Source organism: Camelus dromedarius, chromosome 32 (genome assembly GCF_036321535.1).
Source record: "Camelus dromedarius isolate mCamDro1 chromosome 32, mCamDro1.pat, whole genome shotgun sequence".
Taxonomy (NCBI): Eukaryota; Metazoa; Chordata; class Mammalia; order Artiodactyla; family Camelidae; genus Camelus; species Camelus dromedarius.
The window spans coordinates 372210-386065 of NC_087467.1; the positions used below are offsets into that span (position 1 = coordinate 372210).

Genomic DNA, 13856 nt, shown 5'->3' on the forward strand with positions numbered 1-13856 from the left:
GCAGACAGAGGGTTTGCATTTAGCAGATAGTCAGTTCTACCAAGCTTCTACAAATCAGCTATGGTATAGAAAGCTAAGGAGAGTCTAAAAGGAATTGAGAGCGGGTTGTCATTGCTTGACACTGGTCTTGGATTCATAGACACCATCTTTACTCATTTCCCCACTTGCTAGATGACCATCAACCTGTGAAGGTCCCAGCATAATCTCAGGATCTTCATCTATTAAAAAAGAATAATATGTTTGCGTCAGCACAGTGATGTGGGACCTGGAGGTGGCATGTTCTTTGATGGAGCTTAAGCTGGATAAGTAGTAACCGGTTTTGTTGGTATTACCTTGTTTTCTTTTGTTTTATTACGTGACTATACAAACGTGCTATAGTGTCTTCCAGATGGATAACACAAATACAGCATCCTTTAATTCTGCTCCTCCCCTAGTCAACACACCAGCCAGTTTCTCTGCTATGATGAAAGGAAAGATGGCCATCTCCATGCGCTCACCTTCCATTCTGTCTTGATCCTACTCCAATCAAGGTGTTGCTTCCATTTTTCTCTCATGTTGCCAAATCCCTTGTGTATTTCTGTCTACTCATCTTATTTGACAGCAATAGAATCAGTGAATTCCCATTTCTCAAAACATCCTTCTCTTGACCTTCTCGCACACTCTTTTCCCAATTTCCTATCTGCCATGCTGGCCTTTCTATGCCAACATATTTATAAGGTTTTTACCTCTAAATAAGCATATTTCTCAGTTTTAGTCACAAATATCTTTTATTCTGGTGTAGTATATCTATAATGGAGGGCCACCCATTTCTGTGGCTTTAAATATCACATATACATTGAAAAGTAAATCATATGCTTCTCTCCTGGTGAGAACTCTCCTGTGCATGTCAAACCATTGATTTGAAATTTCAGAATTTTCTTGTACAAAGTAATGCTTTTGACTCAACATTTCATCTCTATCCTAACTCTCTCATTTCTTCATCATTCTGAATGGCTTTATCATTGCTTAGTTGCCAAGTCACAAAACTTAGATTTCTGTAAGCTACAATAACGAAGAACATCATCTCTGTAGTTTAAGTCGTGGCCCTGCCATATTATGCTAGGCGACTATCTAAGTCCATTCAGGCTGCCATATACTGGTTGGCTTAAAAAACAGAAATCCATTTTTCAAATTCTGGAGGCTGGGAAGACCAAGATCTAGGTGCCAGCAGATTTGGTGTCTGGTCAGACCTGTTTCATGGTTCACAGATGGTCATCTTTCTGCTGTGTCTTCACATGGCAGCAAGGGCAAGGGAACTCTTTGGATCCTCTTTTATAAGGCTACTAATCACATTAATATGGTCTGCACTGTTGTGACCCAGTCACTTCCCAAAGGCTCCACTTCTAAACACCATCATATGAGGGGCTAGGTTTCAAAATGTGAATTTGGGAGGGGGCAAAAATATTCAGCCTATAATAATGACTTTGCACAATTTTCTGTACCACTCTGTGTCATAGCTTCCTTACTTGGGCTTCAGTCAGTTTGGGTTGATTAAACAAAATACCATAGACTGTGTGAATTAAACAATAGAAATTTATTTCACGTAATTCCAGAGGCTGGAAAGGTCAAGATCTGGATGCCAGCATGCCCAAGTTCTGGCGAAGGCCCCCTTCCTAGTTAGCAGATGATTGTCATCATGCTATGTCCTCACGTGGCAAAGACAGGCATCATCACTTTCAGGTCTCTTCTTCTAAGGGTACTAATCTCATTCATGAGGTCTCTACTTTTATGACCACATTAAAAGTCCTACTTCTAAAAGTCCTACTTCTAAATGTCTTCGCATTGGGAATTAGAGCTACAACATATTAATTTTTAGGAGGACACGAACATTCAGTTATAGCAACTTACAGAATGGAGACAAGGATAATAATACCTTTATGCTGAGTTATTGCAAGGACTACATTAATAAGTTTATTAAAGGTGTTGTGCAGAGTGCTCTACCTAGAGAAAATACACAGTAAATGTTAACTAGCATCATCGTCATCATCATCAATGTTGCATTCGGTGTTGTCACTGTCATCATCATCATCATTATCCTTGGTTTTTACTGTTATGCTCCACATCCAACCCATGAGAATTCAGGTAGATTTCCAAATATATTTTATAGTGTTTTAAATCTACCCTTTCACTCCTTCTGTACCATCAGTCTAGTTCAAGCCAACACCACTTTTTACCGTATTATTGCAAAAGCCTTAGAGTTGGACTTGCCAATTCTTTTCTTACTGCCTTCTAGTTCTCCAGTGCAGGAAACATGAATTTCCAACCTGCCAATCATTTGTCTCAATAAATTTACATCTTGTAATTTAGAATAAAACTAAAACTCCTTACCACATCTTAAAAGTGTTATAGTCTATGGCCGTATACCAACTCTACAACTTTACCTTATTCCATTTTTTAACTTGGTTCATCAGGAAAATAACAGTTTTGTATATTTAAAAAAAATGTTTTAAGCATGCCTCGCTACTTCTTGCCTCAAGTTTTTCTCACATCTTTCCCCTGGTCTATCTTCTTCTGTTTATCATATTTATTTTTGATTAAATAGCTTTAAATATTTCAAATGGAAGTGGAAATGAAGCTATATGGTACTTGGCAGATGAAGGGCATCCAAATTGCTGCTGTTGTTTCCAAGATTAATAATTAGTTTCACAGAGCCAGTTTTCAAATAGAAACTTTACAAGTTGTCACCCAAGTGAAAATTTGAAACCTACTAAAATACCAAAGAAAAGTAAAAAAAGAAGTATTAGGAAAAGAAGGAGAAGGAGAAATAAAATTTAAAAACTACAGACAATGGATAAAGCAAAGCTCTACTAAAAATAATGTCATATGGCTTGAATGTTAATGCCCAGGAAATACATTAATATTAATATATTACTAACATATTAATATATTACATGTAAAACATATTTATGTATTAGTGCATATAATTTAAAATTATATATTATGTATACACATATTTTAAATGCATTTATACATATATTTACCTACATATATCTGTATTTAAAATATATAATTCTCAATATCAAGAAGATTATAAGTCAATTTTATTTTTAATGCAAAAGTGTTTTCTTTCTTAATTGAGGAGTATTATTTAAGCAACTTTACAAATAGGAAAGTTTTACACTAACTATAAAATAATAAAGACAAAAACAATCATCAGAGGCCAAAACTCAAATGCGGCTGCTGTTTTCACTGGGACCCGATGACCTCCAATTATACCTATTTTAACAAGATGAACCTGGATGGGTTTACTGAAGATTCCTGACAGATACTGGAATATATATGAGAAGAAATTGCCATGAACTCAGTGTATAGTATAGTAACTTCCATAAGAGAAAACTTTTTCAGTATAATGAAGAAGCTGACTCCAGACTTTTTTTACATCAAAAAATAACTGTTTAAATGAATCCCTGCAACAAGATATAGGAATTTCAGGAGAAGTATTTTTTGAAATTATATAGAGTGATGTTTACCTCAACTGTAAAACAAACTTTTTCTCAGTTAATTGTGTAGCCTACAGTGATATAAAGAGATAAATATTGGAAGAAAACCTAGCATTTAAAACAAAACAAACTATGCCTCATTCTATTTCTTGGATTTTTATAGCTTTTTATTCATCACACACTTTGGCAGATAATATATGTAGTTTAGTGAGTTTGTACTAACTCACATTTTATGTGTTTTTCTCTTAGTATTTTTTTTTCCTAGCAGTAAAATTTTGTCATCCTTTGATTAGATGAACAGAGAAATTTAAAGCTAATTAAAAGCTACAAGCATTTGGTGAGGTTCTTTGTGTTCACTGAAGCACAAAACAATGTTTCTTAAAAAAGAGGGTCCAGAAATATGACTTCTCAGATATCTGCATGGCCTCTACATAATTTCAGAACTTGCCAAAACACTTGTATTTATGATAGTGTTGGCACAAAATAATGAGTTACCCAGATATTTATGCTGATTTAAGAAAAAGAAAACAGAAGCAAACATAATATATAAATGATGAATTCAAACTGAAACAAGACTAAACAAGACTAAAGCATACTATATGAACAAAGGTTGTAGCTACATTAAAATGAGAATAATGACAGAAAAACTGAATCAGCATGCAGTGCATAGAAGAAACAGTGTACTAAAAAAGTAAAGTAAATTGCATTCTAGCAGTCAGAGCCATATTCACATTGTAATTGCTGATTTAGTGTCAACAAAAGAACATCATTTGTCACAGTAAACTAATGATGCTAGTTTGGACTTTACTGTTTGTTTAGTTTTGTTTGCACTTAATTTATAAATTCTTTTGACTTTATAGCTTCATATAAGCTATAAGTAAATAAGTTTAGATACTTTGTTTATGTTTGTAGTACTTAGCTATCATTATAATAAAAATAATACAAGTTAACAAGGAAGGTTAATAAATACCATGAATTATCAAAAATATCATAAAATTGAAATCTTTGTTACAATATTGTTATTATTCACACACATAAAAATCAAGTATATTTGCAAGTAAGCAAGGAGTCTTTATGCTTTTCCCCTTCATTCTTTTCTTTTTTAGAGTAACATTTTTATTCTGAGATAATTGGAGTTTCACATGCAGTTATAAGAAATAATATGCACAGTTCCAATATACACTTTACCCAGTTAGCCTTAATAATAACATGCTGCAAAACAATAGTACAATATCTAAACCAGAATACTGGCATTGACAGAGCCCAGGTTAGAATGTTTTCACCACTGGAGTCCCCCATGTTTCTCTTTTATAGCTAAACCCACTTCTTTTCCACCTTGGCCACAGCTCCCTCGAATCCTGGCCATTGCTAAAGTGGTTGCCATTTTTTATGAACTTGTTATTTTTGGAATGTTGTACAAATGAAATCAAAGGGTATATAACCATTTGGGTAGGCTATATTCACTGAGCATAATTCTCTGGATATACCTTAAGGTTGTAATGTGTGTCAATGGTTTTTTTTTAAATTGCTGAGTAGATTCCAGAGTATGGGTGTACCACAACCTATTTAACCATTCACTGAAGGTTAACCTGAAGGTAACCACTGACCGACATCTAGATTACTTCCAGGGTTAGAGTAGTATAAATGAGGCTGTCATAAACATTTCTGTATAGGTTTTGTGTGAACATGTTTTCATAAATGCCCAAGTGGGCAACTGTTGGGTAATATTTTAGTTCTATGTTTAGATTAAAAAAAAAAAAATTCAAACTTTTTCCAGAGTGGCTGTACCATTTTACATTCCCATCAGCAATATATGGGTAAAAAGTTTCTCTGCCGATTTACCATAATCTGGTGTTGTTAATGTCTTCCCACCATCACCCTGCCATCTATCTGATAGCTGTGTATTGGTAACTTGAGGTTTTAATTTGCATTTCTCTAATGGCTAATGATGTTGAACATCTTTTGATATGCTCATTTTTTTTTTTTAATATAAAGCTTTCATCGGGACTCAAGGCAGACTGGGCTTCATGAGTCCTCAGCTCCCTGGTTTGGGGTCTTCTGTCCTCGGGTCCAGTAGCTCCCACGTGGACGTGCTGCTCCTGTCCTTGATGCTGACGCTATGGGCGGCGAGGTCCCTGCACAGTGCGTCGCACGCCTCCAGTAGGGGCCGCCTCTCCAGGAGCTGCTGCCGCCGGGCCTCCCCAGAGGCCTCCCCCGTGGCCAGGGCGAACTGCCGGACCTTCAGCCGGAACCGGACCAGCTCCTCCACGACGCTGTGCAGTGCGGCCAGGCCGCCAGCCCCTGCAGCACACTGTCGGTCCACCAGGGAAACGCCGACCATCTCAAAGAACTGCTCCACGTAGGACACAACGGCACCAAACACGGCGGGGCTCCTGGGACCACCGGGCTCCTCTGAGGGCGCCTTGAGCTGTCTGTTCCCATGGTGGACAAGGCCCATGATGGCGTCCACCGCCCCCCGCATGTTGAAGTCATCTGCTAAGGCATCCTGCACAGCCCCCTTGGTGTGGCCCAGGCTCTCCCACAGCGCGTCCTCCTGGACGGGGCCGCCGGCCAGCTGGCCCCGCATGTAGGCGCGAGCGTGCTCCGCGAAGGCGGCCACGGCGTGGAGCAGGCGCCGGGCCTCGAGCAGGGGGCCGTCGCCGTAGTCCACGGCTGACCTGTAGCCGCTCCGCAGGCAGAAGAGCCGGAAGACGTAGGGGGAGGCGGCCCGGAGGAAGTCCTTAATGGTGATGTAGTTCTTCAGGGATTTGGACATTTTTTCTTTGCCTTTCACATGCAAATGCCCAGCATGCAGGAAGTAATTGCCCCACTGCTGGCACTGATGGAAGGCCTCGCACTGAGCGATTTCGTTCTCGTGGTGCGGGAAAGCCAAGTCGATCCCACCCGAGTGGATGTCCAAGTGACTTCCAAACACCAGGCTGCAGATGGTAGAACACTCGATGTGCCAGCCGAGCCTGCCGTTTCCCCAGGGAGAGGCCCAAGCTGGCTCCTGGGGCTTCGCTGCCTTCCACAGGGCAAAGTCGCTGGGGTGCCACTTGTCAGAGGCAACTGGCTCTCCCACAGGACCCGGGGCCACGCCGACCAGCCTGCCGTACTTGTCGCCTCTGGACTGCAGGTCGAAGTAGACGTTGCCTTTTGCTGTAGAGTAAGCATGCCCACGAGCAATTATTCCTTCGATGAAAGCAATGATCTGCGGGATGTTGTCGGTCACCCTCAGGTACACCGTGGGCGGGAGAACCTTCAAGGCCGCCATGTCCTGTTTAAAATCTTCTTCATAAAGATTGGCAAGAGAAGCAGGTGACACATTCATCTCATTGGCTCTCTTGATTATTTTATCATCCACGTCTGTAACTCCCATCACCATGATGATGTTGCACCCGAAAACCCTGCTTAGGATCCTTCGAATTATATCAAATCTCACATACGAGCAAGCGTGGCCAAGGTGTGCGTGATCGTAGACAGTTGGTCCACAGGAATACCAGGAGACGGCGTCCACGTTGCTCACGATCAAGGGGTCCTTCCTCCGGGTGAGGCTGTTGTACACCTTGACGCCGGTGTCGTAGCCCGCGGGCTGCAGCCAGCCCTGCCCGGGCGCCACCGACGCCGCCCTCCCCGTTCCCGGCCCGGGCCCCGGCCTCGGCCCCAGGCCCAGTGCGGCCCGGAGGAGCGAGGAGCTCGAGCCGGCCCCGCGCGTCAGCAGCATGGCCTAGCCGCGAGCTCACACTCCTTTTTTTTTTTTTTTTTCCCCATGTAAAACATTGCTTTAAGTTTTAATGTTTATTTCCCCAAGACACCCTAGCCTGCACTCTACTTGGATAAATTTTACAAGCTAGTTTTCTGCTGCTTCTAGTTTTAAACTTTAACCATGTTTCTGATGACAAGGAATGCTGCAAAAATACTCTAGTTCAACAAAGAGTTATGATCACAAAATAATTTTTATCCATTCTACAGTGTTTCAGAATTACCAGTTGATTTTTAAACACAAAGTAGATATAGATGCTAATGGTGGCTAATCTGGTATGTTTCTTATAGCAAACTGTTGTTCATGCAACACTTGTGCTCAAAGGGGAAGGCACAGGATTTCCTACAATGAGCCACCTTATAAAGAGTTCTTTTTCTACAAATTAATTTATGTCACATTTAATTTAGTGTGCATAACCTCAAAACTGAGGTATTATTCCAATTTATAAAAACCACTTGCATAAATTTTATGCAAGTTTAAAAAATACAAAGTTTTCTCCCTAAAGTGGCTCAAAATAGATTGTTCATGGCTGCCTACATCTAAGATAAAAAGATTCTAAAACAATTGAACAGATTAGGCATATTATTAAAGGTGTTCAAACCATTACTTGATTTGTACATCAACTCAAACCCCTTCATCGGTCTTTATTCAGCAGTACATATGCACCAAATTCCATTTTAGAAGTTTCCATATCATTTTCATAGAAAACAAAGTTTGAAAACAAGTAACATTTAAACACAGCACGGTATTCTATCACAACTGAAACTTCTTTCTTCTTTACAGGACTCAACAAAATCTAAAAATGAACTATGCTGTAGATTTACCTCATGCAAAGATCTTTATGTTATCTCTGAAAATGAAAAGGATGGCTTTTTAAAGCACATTGAATGTGCGGGGAAATGTGAAATTTTTTAATCCTCTTGAGTGAAAGATTTCTTCATTTACTTTTCCCATTTTCTAATTGGATTTATTTTTAATTGTTTAATTTTGAGGGTTCTTTATAAATACTAGTCCTTTGTTGAATTAATGAATTGCAAATATTTTCTCCCAGTGTGTAGTTTGAATTTTCTTATTTTTAATTGAAGTATAGTTGATTTACAATATTATATTATTTTTAAGTGTACAACATAATGGTTCAATATTTTTAGAGATTAAACTCCATTTAAAGTTATTACAAAATAATGGTTCTATTTCCCTGCTGTACAGAATATTCTCATTGCTTATTTATTTTATACATAATAGTTTGTTTCTATTAATCCTGTATACCAATCTTGTCCCTTTATGCTTTCCTCTCCCCATTAGTTTGTTCTCTGTATCTGTACATCTGTTTGTTTTCTTATATCTATTTGTTTGTTTGTTTGTTTGTTCTTTAGATTCTACATATAAATGATAATAGAGTATTTGTCTTTAGGTTCACCCAGATTGTTGCAAATGGCAGAATTTCATTCTTTTTTATGGCTAAGTAATATCACATTATGGGTGTATGTGTATGTATGTATGTATAAAACATCTTTATCCATTTATCTGTTAATGGACATTTAGGTTTCTTCCATATCTTAGCTATTGTAAATAATCCTGCTATGAACAATGGTGTTAATGTATATTTTCAAATTATTATTTTTTTAAACTTTTTTTATTGATTTATAATAATTTTACAATGTTGTGTCAAATTCCCGTGTAGAGCACACCTTTTCAGTTATACCAGAACAAATTAGTATTTTGATTATCTTTGGATATATACCCAGTAGGGGAATTGATAAATCATATGGTAGTTCTATTTCTACTTTTTTTAGGAAACATCATATTGTTTTTCATATGGCTGCAGCAATTTACATTCCCACCACGAGTATACAAGGATTCCCCTTTTCCACACACTTCTGAACTTTTGTTATTTGTAGAGTTTTTGATATTAGCCATTCTGACAGTTGTGAAGTGTCATCTTGTCATGGCTTTGAGTCACATTTCTCTAATAATTAACAATGTTGAGTGCCTTTTGATGTGCCTGTTAGCCATCTGTTATCCATGTCTCCTTGAAAAAATGTCTATTCAGGTATTCTGTTTATTTATTTATATATTTATTTACTTATTTATTTTAACATTTTTTATTGACTTATAATCATTTTACAATGTTGTGTCAAATTCCAGTGTAGAGCACAATTTTTCAGTTATACATGAACATACATATATTCATTGTCACATTTTTTTCTCTGTGAGCTACCATGAGATCCTGTGTATATTTCCCTGTGCCATACAGTATAATCTTGTTTATCTATTCTACAATTTTGAAATCCCAGTCTGTCTCTTCCCACCCCCTGCCCCCTTGGCAACCACAAGTTTATATTCTATGTCTGTGAGTCTATTTCTGTTTTGTATTTGTGCTTTGTTTGTTTGTTGGTTGGTTTTTAGATTCCACATATGAGCGATCTCATATGGTATTTTTCTTTCTCTTTCTGGCTTACTTCACTTAAAATGACATTCTCCAGGAGCATCCATGTTGCTGTAAGTGGTGTTATGTTGTTGGTTTTTATGGCTGAGTAGTATTCCAGGTCTTCTGTTTATTTTTTCATTGCGTTTTTTATATTGAGTTGTATGAGCTGTTTATATATTTTGGATATTAACTTCTTATCGATCATATCATTTGCAAATATTTTTCTCTCATTTAGTAGGTTGTCTTTTTATTTTGCCAATGGTTTCCTTTGCTGTGCGAAAGCTTTTAGGTTTAATTATGTCCCTTTGCTAGTTTTTGCTTTTATTTCTTCTGCCTTGGTGCTATGATTTATGTGAAAGATAGCTGTGCTGTTCTCTTCTGGGAATTTTATGGTTTGGGGTCTTAAATTTAGGTCTTTAATCCATTTTGAGTTTATTTTTGTATATGGTATGAGGAAATGTTGTAATCTCATTATTTTCTTGTTGTCCAGTTTTCCCAGAAGCATTTATTGAAGACACTATCTATTCTCCAATGTATATTCTTGCCTCCTTTGTCATAGATTAATTGAACATAAGTGTGTGGGTTTATTTCCAGGCTCTCCTGTTTCATTCATTTATGTGTCTGTTTTTGTGCCCCTACCATTCTGATTACGGTAGCCTTGTAGTATAGTCTGAAGTCAAGGACTGTGATACCTCCACCTTTGTTCTTTTTCCTCAAATTGCTTTGGCTGTTCAGAGTCTTTTGTGGTTCCATATAAATTTTAGGATTATTTATTCTAGTTCTCTGAAAAAGGTTATGGGTATTTTTATAGAGATTACATTAATTTATAGATTACTTTGGATATTATGACCACTTTAACAATATTAATCTTCCAATCCTAGAACAAGTGATATCTTTCCAATTCCTTCTATCGTTTTCAAAACTCTTCTTCAATGTTTTATAGTTTTCAGAATATAGGTTTTTTTACCTCCTTGGTTAACTTTATTCCTAGCACTTTATTCTTTTTTATTAGATCATAAATGGTGTTATTTCCTTAATTTCTATTTCTGATGTTCATTATTAGTGTATAGAAAAGCAACAGATTTCTGTATATTAATCTTGCATCTTGAAACTTTACTGAATTCATTTACTAATTCTAATAGTAGTTTAGTGGAAATTTTAGAGTTTTATATATATAATATCATGTCATCTGCAAATAGTGATATTTTTACTTCTTCCTTTCCAGTTTGGGTGCTTTTTACTCCTTTTCCTTGTCTGAATGCTGAACTTAGGACTTCCAATACTACATTAAATAGAAGTGGTGAGAGTAGGTATCCTTGGCTTGTCTACGATTTTAGAGGGAAAGCTTTTAGCTTTTTGACAGACAGTATAATGTTGGCTGTGGGTTTGTTATAAATCACTTTTATAATGTTGTGATGTGTTTCTTCTATACCAACTTTGATGAGATTTTTTTTATCATAAATGGATGTTGAATTTTGTCAAAATCCTTTATGATGAATGCTTTGAAAAACTTTTTGGATAATTCTAACATCTCTGTCTTTTTCATACAGTTTGGGTTTTTCATGTGACTTCATATTCAGCTAGAGGTTCTTCATATGGCTAGTGATTTTCTAATGAAATTTGGATGTTTTTGTGTTATATTTTGAGACACTGGATCTCATTAAAACCTTCTGTGTCAGCTAATTTTTCCCTGACGGTGTTCTCCAGAGAAGAGAAGCAAATGTGGGTGAAAATCCAGTTTCTCCACTCTCATTGTGACTGCTGGGTTGGGGTATGAGTTCTGGCTCCCACTAGACTTCTAATGTCAACCCCCAGCTGGGAAGGGAATGTCTCATACTGTTGCCCACATGGCCTTCACTGACATCACGAGAGAGCAGCTTACTAGTGCTGGCTGATGGTGAAAATCTTGATTCTTCATTAAGCCTCCTCTGATATCTCTCTAATGAGGACAGTGAGTGAAGTCTCTTCACTGTCAGATGGGGGTGAAAATCCAGGCTTCCCATGTGTTCTCCACTGACACTGCAGAAGAACAGGGGCTCATTAATAGCTGGTGGAGATAAAAGTTGTGGGTCCCTATTTGTCCTTTTCTGTTACCACCTAATCAGGGAAGTTTAAGCACCTTGTTACAACTTGCTAGGGTGGCCATCTGGACTTCTCATTCAGAGTTTGTGGCTATGAGTTTTGAGGTGAACAGTTTTTTTCTGTGGTGTTTGGCTAGAGTTGAGTGATTGTCATCTAAGATTTTTTTTTCTTGCTAAGCTACCCCTTTCCTGGTTTTTTGGCTAGAGAAACCAAATTTTGGGGGGACATTTTTGTCATCACTCTTAGGATTTCTAGGATGCCAGCTATATTAGCTCCAAGTGTGAGAAATATGAAGCCAAAAGACAACTCACCATCATGTCCTTCCTTGGGTCCAGAGGTCCTTAGGTGCTCTGTCTTTCTCTCTCCTCCTATCAGAGTTCCCTTATTTATTTATTTATTTATTTTTAAATATATAACATCCAGAGTTTTTGTTGTAGCCTTAACAGGAAAAATAGGAAATAGTACATCTACCACAACTTTTCAGAAGTGGAAACTTTCCCACCTTCTTAAAACAAAGAAATATAGTGAACTCATACAAATAACTCATGGTAGTCCCAACAAAATATGTTTTTTTTTTAACATATATCCAATTTTAATCCCTTGGTACACTAAATCTTTCTACCTACCTGACCTTCCATTTTATATTTTTCACAGCAGTTCAAATGGTCTCCCATCTGAAAGGGACTGGCATTTTCTTCCTCAGCTCTGTATTCTAAATGTACTTAAAATCTGCTGTCATTTTGCCCAGCAAATAACCATCAAGTGTTTAACCTGGACTGAACCCATTTACTGTTTTGTTTGCTTGTTTTTGTTTACTTATTGGATGCTTTCCTGCTGCATCTTGTCTCCTTACTGCTTTTATATTTTATATAATTGGACAAAAACTTGCCTGATGAAACAAACTCTGATTCTGTGCATGGCAGGATCTCAACCTTTAGCTTCTGTTCACGACAAATCCTACAATCAATCGCTGCTGAATTTAAGAAACTCACAGATACAAACCATCTCAAAGGATGAGGCTTTGAGGATGGAAGACAAAAGGGTTATTCTCTGGTACCGAGCCCCGACCCAGACTTCTTGACTCAACTAATTCTGGTACTTCCTGACCTCAGAGACCTAGCCCTTTTTTCTTGACTTCCGGGCCTTTGAGTTTTGATTCACTCTTGACCAAACTGAGTCACTCTTTGAGTTAATTCAGCTTTTAATAAACACTGATATCTGCCCAACGTAGTCCTTGTTACCTTCTTTCCAAAGCTCTTTTTCCTGCAACTGGTCCATTCTCAGCCACGCATTAAAGTGGTTTTGTTTTGATTATTAAATCACAGCTCTGGAAACCTTATATTCTGCTAATCCCTCTTTAAACTAGTTGTTTTATGAGGTATATGTGAAGGTACTTAGAAAAGTTAAAAATGTTTTTACTGACATGCAGGGAGTTATTATCATTAAGAGTTTATTTTAAAGTAATTTACTGCTCAACTATGTTTATGGGATTCAGAACTAAAAAGTGGCCAGTACTTCTTATGGAAGATGGTATACATTTGGCCCTTTCAGGATGAGGTGGAGGGGGTAAACCCCTATCCGTCTAGTAGCCTCCTTTATTAATGTAGTATTCATTTATCACATATGTATATTTTTATATATAATCATACATTTTCTCTATAGAATGATATAATTTGTTATTACTTTATGATAACATAATTTATATTAAGTAAATCTGTATTTCTTAGTTGTTTGGAAGAACTAGAAAAGTCAACCAAAGAAAGAAAGGGAGAAAATTGAAATATTTTATACACTACCTAGATTATGATAAGCAGTGGTGTGTAAGGTGCTAGTTTTCCAAATATAATCTGTAAATTTCTCATGTTTGCTGTGAACGCTCTTTCGCCACTAATAGTAAAGGATGCCACATCAGCAAAATGTAGTTTAAATGACTTGCCTCTTTATTCCTGATTGTGTTTCCCTTCTATGAGTAAGGAGGCAAAGCAGAACAGAAAACATAGTGGGAAATCATTGCTTTTCCTGCTCCAGCATTTGTTCCTTTTTCTTTAAAGAACAAGACCCCTGTTTTATTTTGGAAACCTCCCTCTTTTGTTACCAATATTTT

General features: G+C 37.3%; 1 protein-coding gene across 1 annotated transcript; it reads right to left on the reverse strand.

Annotated features, from left to right (window-relative positions):
- Positions 1–5468: 5468 nt before the first annotated feature.
- Positions 5469–7206, reverse strand: LOC105106344 (cysteine--tRNA ligase, mitochondrial-like). The gene has a single exon (XM_064481441.1). The coding sequence runs from the start codon at positions 7201–7203 to the stop codon at positions 5515–5517; it is 1689 nt and encodes a 562-aa protein (XP_064337511.1). The 5' UTR covers positions 7204–7206; the 3' UTR covers positions 5469–5514.
- Between the last annotated feature and the right edge of the window lie 6650 nt (positions 7207–13856).

Bases quoted from the DNA above. Each gene is read 5' to 3' on its own strand.
- LOC105106344 (XM_064481441.1), bottom strand. From the start codon at position 7,203: ATGCTGCTGACGCGCGGGGCCGGCTCGAGCTCCTCGCTCCTCCGGGCC.